The sequence below is a fragment of the Tursiops truncatus genome, chromosome 5 (assembly GCF_011762595.2).
Source record: "Tursiops truncatus isolate mTurTru1 chromosome 5, mTurTru1.mat.Y, whole genome shotgun sequence".
Taxonomy (NCBI): Eukaryota; Metazoa; Chordata; class Mammalia; order Artiodactyla; family Delphinidae; genus Tursiops; species Tursiops truncatus.
The window spans coordinates 2080879-2092935 of NC_047038.1; the positions used below are offsets into that span (position 1 = coordinate 2080879).

Sequence of the window (12057 nt, forward strand, 5' to 3'; positions counted from 1 at the left end):
AAAAAAAAAAGCACCTGTCTCCCGAGCTCTTTGCATCCCACGGAGAGTTGTGTTAGCCCCGGGCCCGGATGGCCACAGTATAGGTAGTGCCCCAGGAGAGGGACCTTGCTCCCTGTCATTCTGTGTATTTATAGGGGAATTGGAAGGGGACGGGGAGTCCCTGGCCAATCCTGCAGCCATGGCAGATTTCAGGCTGTGGGGGAATGGCTCTGCTGGTGAAAAGACCATCCGGATCCCGGACATCTTTCACCAGGGGAACGTGTGCTTCCAAGACTTTCAGAACTGGTCTTGGCCGGTCTTTTGGGTCTTTTGGGCCCTTCCTGCTGAGCAGCCTATGGGGAGATCACTCGACAGGATCCCCAGGGGCATCCTGTAACAAGTGATTGTCTCCTTACACACCCAGACATGGCACGCTGAAACCACAGAGAGCCAAAGACAGAGAGAAAATCTTAACAACAGTCAGAGGGAAAAAGACACTTACCTCCAAGGGAGCAAACATTAAGTCAACTGATTTCTCAACAGTGAGAATGAAAAGCAGAAGACGTGATGTCCGGATCTGTAATCTGCTGACAGAACATACCTGCCAACCTTGAATTATATACCCAACCAAAAATCCACTAGGAATGAAGGCGAAAAAAAAAAAAAAAGACATTTTCAGATAAACTGAAACTGAGAGGTTTCAGCAATAGAAGATCCACTGTAAGAGAAATTCTAGGGTGTTTTCCAGGCACAAGAAAATGATCCAAAATGGAAGATCAGAGATGCAGGCACGGATGAAGAGTAACGAAAATGGTACATCTGGGAGTCAATTTAAACGAGCTCACTGTTCAAAACAACAGTTACTGTATCTATATCTTTGGCAGTTTGTGTACTTATGTAGAATTAAAATAACGTGGCAATAATTCCCTCTAAAGTGAGAGAACCCCTTGGGGGTGACTGGTGGGAGGCCACCGAAGCACCCTCAGGAGTTGCCAGTCCACTCAGCCTGTTCCTCATGGCGCTGCTTCACGTTTCCTTTTTCAGACCCAAGGCCTCACCCCCAATGAACTCCCACCTGGTTTTGGATTTAGGGCAGGTGCCTGCCCCCCAACTGGAGTGTACCCCGTTTGTGGGTGTGTTGGGTTCCCTCTTTTCCTGGGCAGAATCAGTCACAAGTGTGTTGCAAGGCTTTCATTTTTAGTTCTCCACTCAAACTTTTACATGTTTTTCCCCTGAGGAGTACACATTCATTGCTGAAGATTTGAAAAATACAGAAAAGCACCCAGATTAAATTTCCTGTAATTGCCCTGCACAGAGAGAGTCACTGTTTTAGACTCGGTGAGCAGGTCTCTTTCTATTTATGTATCGTTTTTCTTTAAAAAGAGGGGGGATCGTGCTATACACAGTAGTGGAACCGGCTAATGCATTGCACACCTTTTTCCATGTCATGAATGCTCTTCTAAAACAGGATTTGAATAACTGCACAGTTTTGTCATATGGATATATCGTGCTTCATTTAGCTAATCTCCTGTCCATGTTTCCTTTTGTTTCTTTTGGTCCTAAATATTGCTGTAACCAGTGACCATCCTGACACACAAGTGATTCTTTTCTGAGGATAAATTACTGGGAGTGCATTTGCCGTTCAGAGGCTACGTTCATTTTAAGGCTTTGGAGACAAGAAGCCAAACTGCCTTCCCAGCTGTGGAAACTTTGATTAGTCTGCGACGATGCCAAACTTTTCTCTGAATTAAAAAAATCTGCCTTCTGGACGGTCCCTTTCAATAGGCTTTCCTCTAAGACCTCTTGTCAGGGGTATAGTAAGTTCTCAGCAGACGAGTTTCTTCTTGCCTCAGCTAACACAGCCTGATCTGTTGTGGCCATATAAGGTCTCAGTGACTCATACCCTCTCTGGACTGGTCAGAATTTGGGTTTAGGAGCCCATAAACAGAATAATCCAAAGTAAAAGTGGCTTAAACAACATGGAATCATGGGGCTTCCCTGGTGGCGCAGTGGTTGAGAGTCCGCCTGCCGATGCAGGGGACGCAGGTTCGTACCCCGGTCCAGGAGGATCCCACATGCCGCGGAGCGGCTGGGCCCGTGAGCCATGGCTGCTGAGCCTGCGCGTCCGGAGCCTGTGCTCCGCAACGGGAGAGGCCACAACAGTGAGAGGCCCGCGTACCGCAAAAAAAAAAAAAAAAAAAAAAATGCAATTACGTTTCTCTCCTATAGATATTTGTCTGTGAGAAGTCCAGAGATGGTCTGGCCAGGCTGGAATGGCATCTCCACCCAGTCCTGCCAGCTCCATTGTCCTGGGATGTGGCTTTCATCCTCATGATCCAAAATGACTGCTCAAGTGCCAACCACTATCCGCCCATTCCAGGCAGCAGGAAGAAGACAGGTGTACCCCTTCCTTTTAAGGAGATTTTCTAGAAATAACACACGTCACTTCTGCTTACATCTTACCAGCCAGAACTTGCTCAGTCACATGGCTACAGCTAGCTAAAAGGAAGGAGGGAAATGTGGTGGAAAAGTGCCTGGATAAAAACTGAAGTCCTACTATTGAAGGTCAGAGTGGCTATTAGGAGACAACTCTACTACTTAGTGTGATGGGCTGAATTGTGTCCCCTGAAAATTCATACGCTGAGTCCTAACCCCTAGCACCTGAGAATGTGACTATATTTGGAGAAAGTGTCTTTAATGATGTAATTCAGATAAAATAAGGTCATGAGGGTGGGCCCTAATCAAATATGACCATTGTCCTTTAAGAAAAGAGGATTAGGACCCAGACGTGCATAGAAGGAGGAACATGCAAGGACACAGGGAGAAGACGGCCGTCTGCACACCAAGTAGAGAGGCCTCAGAAGGAACCAGCCTGCTCACACCGTGATCTGGGACTTCCAGCATGCAGGACTGAGAGGATAAATTCTTGTTACTTGAGCCCCCCATTCTGTGGAACTTTGTTAGCGCAGCCCTAGCGAACTAATACACTTACCTGTTGCTGTGTAACCAATCGCATGGTGGCTTAACAACACAGGATCTCACAGTTAATGCAGATCAGGAATCTGGGCACAGCTTAACTAGGTCCTTCACTCCCTGGTCTCTCAAAAGCCTGCGTTTAAGTACCACCTGCCTCTCACTTGAAAGCTCAACTGGGCAGGGATCCACCTCCGAGCTCATGTGGTGTTGGCAGGATTCAGTTCTCCCTGGGCTGTTGGCCGAGTGGGCCTCCCAACATGGCAGCCTGGCTTCAAGAACGCGTGTGCAAGCCAAGAAGGTGCAGACAGCCAGCAGGACAGAAGGCTCAGTCTTTTGTTACTTAATCCCAGGAGTGCCACCTTTGCCTATTAGAATGTTAGAAGTGTCAGTGAAAATTCAATTAACAATCAAGTTAAGAAGAAAATAGAGAATTTTATTCAAGCCAAAATGAGGATTATAAGCCAGAAGGCAGGCTCTCAGAAGCTCTGAGAGCTGTTCTGCCTGGTCGAAGTCCAAGACACAATCATATATATATATATATTTTTTTTTTTTTTGCGGCACGCGGGCCTCTCACTGTTGTGGCCTCTCCCGCCACGCAGCACAGGCTCCGGACGCGCAGGCTCAGCGGCCGTGGCTCACGGGCCCAGCCGCTCCGCGGCATGTGGGATCTTCCCAGACCGGGGCACGAACCCGTGTCCCCTGCATCGGCAGGCGGACTCCCAACCATTGCGCCACCAGGGAAGCCCAATCATATATATTTTTGAGACAAAGGCTCATACATCACAATGACATACTGACATTTTACAGAGAGTTCACCAAAGATACATAGTCCAGGTAAACTCTTACAAAGTGCGCAGTCAGTACGGCCCCCTCCAGAGTTGGGAAAGAATGCTAACCTTGTAAGAAGTTCCATTGCTAGGTCAGAAGAAAGGAAAAGTTGATCTTTACGGCCCCGCAGGCGTTCCCATCTTGGAGGAGGTCTGGTTACCGGGTAACGCAGATGCACGCTGCACAGTAGGGAGGGAGGGGGCCCAAACGACATAGAGAACTTTCTGTTCAAACTTTTTTGTCTTGCTGTAAAATGTAAACCTTAATCAGAAGCCAGCCTCCAGTGACAGCCCACTCTCAAGGGGAGGGGACTATACAAGGTGGTGATCTCAGGAGGGGGGGTCACTAGGCCATCCGAGAAGTCTGCCAACCACAGTCCCTGACAGCCTGGAGCCCCGTCATTGTGGCCTGTCCTGTGAGGGCTGGCACATGGCTTGGCCTGTGGACAAGGGCCTTTATTAAATCAGGGAACTGGGACCTCAAGGCTTGTGGCAAGTTTCTCTGAGGTCCTTCCCCTGAAGCGGGGGCAGTCGCTGTCCCCTTGGAGACAAGGCTTCCTGTGGCGATGCTGGGTTCACCTGACTGCTTTGGGACAACAGGGTCTGAAATTAGGCGGAGACGTGGCTTGTGGCCTAGAACAGGTCGCTGCCCTGAGTGGGCTCTGGAGGCTTCATGCTGCTTGCCCCAGGCGGCTTCTCTGAGGGCCACCCACTCCCTGCGGGCAAGCGGACGCTGCCCCTCTGCTTGCTCACTGCCGCCCCTCCGGGTGGCGAGGCTCTGGAGCCCGGGACCCTCCCACGCCGGCCGGCCTCGCTCAAGGGGGGGCACACCCTTGGGCCGGGCAGTCATGCCGGCGGGGCAGTCTCTGGGGTCAAAGCTGCTTCTCGCTGCACCAGCCACGGCCTCTCCGGGCAGCAGGCACCGACCAGGCAGGTTTTTACCACCCGTCCCTGCCCCAGGCCCTCCGCCAAGTTCCTCAGCTCCTCCTCGGGCTGCAGACTGGCTCTCCAGGGCTCCGCTCCTCTCTGGGGGCCACACCTGGGCTCCCGCCTTGAGGGTCCTCTGGCTCCGCGCGGGGCGACCCACTTCCCCCTTCCTCCTCTGCAAGGCTGTCCCGTGAGCCCTCTCTCCGCCCGGGCCGCTGGGTGAGCAAGCACCCACACAGGGTCTCCGGCTCCGAGTCCACGGCCGGCCCTCCCTGCCACCCGCCGGGCGTCGGCCGGGGTCTCCTCGACTAGGGGCTTCTTCCCGAGGGAGCATGACGCTCACGACCGCCCCGCCCCTCCTCGCCGCGCCCCCAGTCCGCGCCCTGGAGGAGCGCTGGGGTCTCCGTGGTCGCGGCGGTCCTAGAAAGCGAGACGGCGGGCGCGGGAGACTGGCTGGCGCCGCGCCCGGCCAATGGCGGAAGCCGCCGCCTCTGGCTGTCAATCTCGCCAGCCTGGCCCCGCCCCACGACGGAGCGTCGCGGGACGCAGGGCCGCGGGGGCTGCCGGGACGGACCCAAGATGGCCGAGCGCTTCGGTTCCGCTCCTGCCCGTGCCTCCGAGCCTCATTCATTGCCGCGCTGGTGAGCGGAACCGCGAGCAGGTCCGAGGGTTCCGGGGGCTGTTCCCGCGGGGCGGGAGGCCGCCATGGCGACCCTGGAAAAGCTGATGAAGGCCTTCGAGTCCCTCAAGTCCTTCCAGCAGCAGCAGCAGCAGCAGCAACAGCAGCAGCCGCCGCCGCCTCAGCCTCCTCAGCCGCCGCCGCAGGCGCAACCGCCGCCTCAGCCGCAGTCGCCGCCGCCCCCGCCCCCGCCGCCGCCGCCGCCGCCGCCCGGACCGGCCGTGGCCGAGGAGCCGCTGCACCGACCGTGAGTGCAGGCCCGCTGCAGCTCCCCGGCCCGCGGCGACAGGGCCGCCCCGTGGTCCCCACCCAGTTCCCCGGCCCCGCGTGGGTCTCCGGCCCTCGGCAGGCGCGGGGAGCCTCGCCGGCCTCTCCCGGAGGCGCCGGGGCGGCCCCGGCCCCAGTCCTCTGCTCTCCCGGCTGCGAAGTTAGGGGAGGAACCGGGGCTGTGTTGTGAGCAGAACTTGGCAACGCCGAGGCCGCGTCCCGTCCCTCTCCTCCTGGTCTGAGAGGAGGAGGGCTGGGGGCGCAGGATGCTCCGGGAATTGGAGCCGGAGTGATGCGGGGACAGTGGTGACATCATGCCTTGGGACGTCGGGCTGGAGGGCGGGGGAGCGCGCGCGGCCCAATGGAGAGCCTCCTGCGAGGGCCCCTTTAAGCAGCCTGTGGCTCGGGGCTGCAGCCTCAGGGCATTTCGTGTCGTTCCGGATCCGCAGCAGAATGTTGAGCTTCGGGGAGAGACCGGCTTGTCTCAGCTCGGGTTGGCCTGCGGGCACTTGAATGAGCTGTGATTGCCAAGTAAGCGGTGAACTGACTAGACGGTGGTTGTTCACGCGTGAGAAGCAATAAAACTGGCTTAAATATTAGGAAGAGTTGACTGCCCTTTATTGCCTGTCCTCAGTTGGAAACAAATGACATGTTGCCGAGGGAGAGGTTAATCGCTGGGGGCGAGTGATGTCCCTGTCAGGAGTGTCGCAGTCCAGCTTTGCCGGAGCAGTGGTGTCTGCGGACCCCACGCACGCTTCCTGTTGCTGACATGTGCTACTGTTTGGAAGCAGGGGGTCTCCGTTGCTTGTGCCAGGGAAAGTTTTTGAAACAGAAGAAGAGAGACCATTAACGACACCGTCTAAGAGAGCCGAGTACTTTTCCCTGAAGTCTTGTGTGCTGGGTGTTCAGCAGAGGTCAGGGTGTGTGCTCTGCTGCAGTTCGGGCCTTTCTTTCATCTCGGGTCAATTTATTTCTGATCTGGGTGTGTACAGGATGGCGTTTAACGAGGAAAGTTTTCGCGAAGCAGCCCCTCCAAGAAGCGTACCTTCTTCAGGCTGATTCGTTTTTAGTAATGTTTTCTTCGTTGTGCGTCTGATATGGTCCTTGCTGTGTCCTGAGGTTTCATTAGAAACTGAGACTTTGGGGAGTAATTTTGGCTTATCTGTTAAAATAAAATCTGGAAACAAATTAAGGTTTCTGCTAAAAGGTGAAAAACCTGTTTGGATACTGACAGGGGAAAAATGTTGGTTTTTGTTTGTTTTTTAACAATTTGACTTTTCTCTGCAGCAGGTGATTTATAACCATAACTATCCATTCCAGACTTTTATGGTCGTGCTTTTCCTGGAGTTAGATGTCGTGGAAGTCCATGCCCTGGGTGATCGTGTATAAAGGCGGGAAGCACCAAGCAGGGCTCTGGGTGGGAAGGAAGGCCTTACTTCCGTCCCTGTCTGCTTGTTCAAACACTTGGTCAGTCTGAAAATATGCTTTCTGTTTCTTATGCTGATTTGACAGAACCTGAATTAGCTTATCTTCTTCAAAATACGGGTGTAAAGAGGTTTCCTTCTTAAGCCAGCTTGACAAAGTAGATATATTTTGTTTCATTATTGTAAGGAAATGTATGATTGGCTTATTTTTAAAATTTAGTCTATCATTTTTGCATAAATAATACATTAACATGGTACAAATTCCAAAATTGCAAAAAGTTAATTAAAATGTCTCTCTCCTGTTCCTTTCTCCTGAGTACCTAACTCCATTCCCAGAGGCAAGCTTCCTCCTTGTGTATCCTACCAGATATAATCTATGTATTATATATATGAAGATAGATTTTAAATTTAAAAACAAAAGTACTTCAGAATAGTAACTTTGAAAGGTTCTTAGCATGCTCTGAAATCACCTGCATTGGGCTGAATTATAGTTATTTTAAATAAAATGCATAAATGTTACATTTTCATGTACTTTGCTGTTGAGAAAGCAAGTATTCATTAATTTTGAGTAACGAACTCACTGCTTACAGATTTGGATCTTGACGTTTCTGTTCAGATGCTTCAGCTGAAAAATCCATGCCCCAAAGTAAGATTGGCCAAAAGCAATTAGAAAGTAACTGTTCTATTTTTATGGCCCTTGCTCTCTGTGGAACTATGGTGTCACCAGCCACGCTTGGGCTTCAGTTGAAGGACCTGAGTGCCTACTCCCAGCTCAGCGTATGGGATACAGGGGTTCCGGGCGGTACTGGCTACAGTCTCAGCAAGGCTGACGTGCAGGGGAGTGCCAGAGCTTGGCAGGGTCCTAACTGCAATTATGAGGCGGTTGACGTTGGCCTTTGGCACTTTCTCACTCTCCTTCAGATTCTCTCCTAGTTTTTCTCTGATATTAATTATTTGCTGAATGTCTAATGTGTGCCAGCCAGTATCGTAATAGGTGCAGGGCTAAAGCCATGAACACATAAAGCTCTGCCCTCATGAAGCTTACATTTTAGTGAGGGACATAGACCAGAAACAGGATACATAAGAAAACTACACAGTATGTTGGACGGTGGTAAACAAAGGAGGAACAGCAGCAAAGCAGGGAACGGGGTCTAGGAAATGTCAGGGTTCATAAGGTATTGACGTTTTAGATAGGGTGTCCCGGGAAGGGCCACTGAGATGGTGTCTTTTGAGTAAAGACCAGAAGAGAGTCAGGGATTGCCATAAAGGTATGTGGAGGGGCGTTCCAGCAGAGGGAGCTGGTCCAAACCCCGCTGATGGAGGAATAGCGAGGCGGCGGTGTGGCCCGTTGAATTAGCGAGAGGGAGACTCAGTAGGAGCTGAGGTCAGAGAGGTAGAGAGAGTGCTGTACCAGATAGATCAGTAGGCCCTCCCTTCAAGGTGGAATAAAGACAGTGGCATTTATTCTACGTGAGGTGGGAGGTTTTGGAGGGTTTGGTCTGAGGGGTGGCAGGATTTGAGTTCCATTTTTCAGTGAATACTGGCTGACAGCTGAGTGAAGGCAGCATGGTGAGGAGCAGGAGACCAGCTGGGAAGCGAGCCACGTGCCCGGGTGAGATGCTGGCGAATTCTGTCAGGTTGTTAGGGGTGGCAAGGTGGGAACTGACTGAATTTTGAAGGTAGAACCAACAGGACTTGTTCATCTCTGTCTGCTAAGCATGACATAATTTAGCCATAGTTGGTGTTATCAGTTATATTCAACTGCAGGTAACAGAAAACTTGCTGCCGTAACTTAAATAGGAAGGAATTTATTATAAGGCAGCAGTGTCTGCTTGAGGAAGCTCACCAGTGATTAGGGACCCAGCTGCTTTCTTATGCTTAACTTGCAGACCCTCATCCTCATTCTTTCCCATTTTTGAAGTTGGGTTGTCTTTTTATTGTTGAATTGTGACAGTTTTCATAATATTCTGGGTACTAGACCCTTATCAGATGCATGATTTGTAAAATGATACTCCCTTTCTTGGGTTGTCTCTTCAGTCTTTTTTTTGGCTGAGCCCTGTGGCTTGTGAGGCGGCTTGTGGGATCTTAGTTCCCCGACCAGGGATTGAACCCAGGCGCATGGCAGTGGAAGTGCGGAGTCCTAACCACTGGACCGCCAGGGAAGTCCGTATACAGTCTTGATTACCATTAGGTTTTTCTTTTTTAATTTTTAAAAAAGATTAATTAATTTAGTTTTGGCTGCGTTGGGTCTTCGTTGCAGTGCGAGGGCTTCACATTGCGGTGGCTTCTCCTGTTGCGGAGCACGGGCTCTAGGTGCACGGGCTTCAGTAGTTGTGGCACACAGGCTCAGTAGTTGTGGCTCGCGGGCTCTAGAGCACAGGCTCAGTAGTTGTGGCTCGTGGGCTCTAGAGCGCAGGCTCAGTAGTTGTGGCGCACGGGCTTAGTTTTTCCGCGGCAGGTGGGATCTTCCCAGACCAGGGCTCGAACCCGTGTCCCCTGCATTGGCAGGCGGATTCTTAACCACTGCGCCACCAGGAAGTCCCTACCATTAGTTTTGTATCACAGTTTCAAGTCATGAAATGTGAGTCCTCCAACTTTATTCCTTTTCAGGATAGTTTTGGCTATTCTGGGCCCCTTGCATTTCCATTTGAATTGTAAGATCTGATTGTCAGTTTCTACGAAGAAGCCAGCTGGAATTCTCTGATGGGTATTGCATTGAATCTGTAGATCAGTTTGGGGAGTATTGGCACCTTAACAATATTAAGTCTTCTGATTCTTGAACATTGGCAAACATTTTATGTAAATGATACATCTCTGTAGCAACCATTAAACTCTGCCATTGTAGAAAAGAAGCATCCAGAAGCACTATGTAAGTGAATGTGAGCCTCTGTTCCAATAACATTTTATTAAGGACGTTGAAATTTGTATAGTTTTCACGTCATAAAATATTATTCTTTGATTTTTTTTTGGGGCGGGTGTCAACCGTTTAAAAATGTAAAAACACTTCTTAGACTGGCCGAAACAGGTAGGCTGTAGTTTGTCCACCCCTAGATTAGATATGATAGGACCACTTTGGGGAAGCATTTCTTTTTTGGTTGCTTTTTGTTAACTAGCTTAAAAAAAAATTACACATATACGTTGCAACAACGTCTTCAAATAGCACAGAAGGTGGAAAGCAAAGTCTTCCTCCCTGGCTGTCCTAGTCTCATTCCCTAAAAATAACAATTGTTAAGTTTCTTTTGTTTTCTCTGATTTTTTTTTTTTTTTTTTTTTTTTTTTGGCGGTTCGCAGGCCTCTCACTGTTGTGGTCTCTCCCGTTGCGGAGCACAGGCTCCGGACGCACAGGCTCAGCGGCCATGGCTCACGGGCCCAGCCGCACCGCGGCGTGTGGGATCTTCCCGGACCGGGGCACGAACCTGTGTCCCCTGCATCGGCAGGCGGACTCTCAACCACTGCACCACCAGGGAAGCCCGTTTTCTCTGATTTTTTAATGCATATACAAGTCCTTTTTTTTTTTTTTTTGCATGAATGAGCTCACACTATATTATTTCACTTAGTATACCAAAGACATTGTTTCATAGCAGTACCTATCATTCTTATTAACTGCTATATAATACTGTAGAATTTCTTTTTAAAAGAGGACTTATGGAGATGTAAAGGCAAAGGTCTTACAGTGTCCTGGCTTTCCTATTCTCTCCTCCTTCAGAGGCCCCACCCCCATTACCTCTGGTCCCTGCAAGTGAGCCAATCACTCAGTAAACTACCTTGGAATGGAAGTCTTATTCAGACAGCAAGAAGGAAAAATTTACACAGTACAAGTTGTGTTAGCTTGAATCAGTTTGGGTGCTAGAATATGTGTTAGAGACGAGATATGCCATAGGTCCTCGCTGCTCAGAGTGTGGTCTCAGGGCCAGCAATTTGGTATCACTTGGGAGCTTATAAGAAGTACAGAATCTCTGCCCTACCTTAGACCTACTGAATCAAGAGTCTGCATTTTAACCAGCTTTGTGAGCAATTTATGTGCACGTTAAAGCTGGAGAACTCCACTGTCGATGATCAGGACCTACTTTTCTGTTGATATAATATAATATATATAAAATAATATATAATATAAAATTCCATCAGCATTTGGGAGGGAAGACTTACGTTGCTTACATCTGTCCAGGTGTAGCTGAGGCAGTATCATTTCTCTGTCCTAGGGCCATGGAGCATTTGAGTAGCTGTAAAGTAGGTGTAACACTGACACGTAAGCTGTGGTGGCATTAAGAGCTCCCAGCTACTGGGAATGGGCACTTAAGTGGGGACTGGACTAGATGACCTGGAAGGATTCCTTTCAACTGGGTGCCTGTTGTGTGCCAGGGCCTGTTCTGGGCCCTTGGGTTACAGCAGTGAACAAGGCCAGTGGTGTCAAAGACTATGGAGAAAGACAAAACAGAATAAGGGGGAGAGGAGCTTTGTGGTGGTGTTTAGGGTGCGAAGTGCACTGAGAAGGTGATGCTGGAGCAGGGGGAGGGGGGTGGGCATCTGGAGGAGGTGAGGTTGAGGTAGAGGGAACAGATGAGCGGGAGTGCTTTCCATGTTGCAGGAGTAGTAAGGAGGCCAGAAAGAGGAGATGAGGGGGAGCCGTTTAGGGCCTGTACCCCAGTATAAGGACTTTGGATTGTACTCTGACCAGATGCTTACTTGTGTAGTCAAACAAGTGATACAGCTTACGATGCTAAGCCAACACCAGATGCTGGCTTGGAAGCAACTGGGTCACTTAGTCATCGCTGGTGGGACTATGAAATGGACAGCTACTCTGGAAAACAAGCAGTGTCTTGTAGAACTGAACATACAGTTACTATATGACCCGGCAGTTGCACTCTTGGGTGTTTATCCCGGAGAAGTGAAAACTTATGTTCACATAAAAACCTGTACACAAATGTTTGTAGCAACTTTATTCATAATAGCCAAAAACTAGAATCAGCTTAGATGTCCT

At 50.2% G+C, this 12057-nt stretch overlaps 1 protein-coding gene across 12 annotated transcripts in view; it reads left to right on the forward strand.

Annotated features, from left to right (window-relative positions):
- The first annotated feature begins 4793 nt into the window (after positions 1–4793).
- HTT (huntingtin) overlaps positions 4794–12057 on the forward strand; it is a 137239-nt gene continuing 129975 nt past the window's right edge. For 5 of the 12 annotated variants that reach the window (XR_012331826.1, XR_012331825.1, XM_033856579.2 and 2 more), the window contains exon 1: positions 4795–5635. Coding sequence is in view for 9 of the 12 variants with exons in the window: in XM_033856579.2 (XP_033712470.1) it covers positions 5415–5635 (221 nt within the window). In the remaining 3 variants the exon portion in view is untranslated. Of the gene's footprint in view, positions 5636–12057 lie in introns of all 12 variants that reach the window. The other 7 variants (XR_004526584.2, XM_033856578.2, XM_033856572.2 and 4 more) reach the window with 5 other exon arrangements.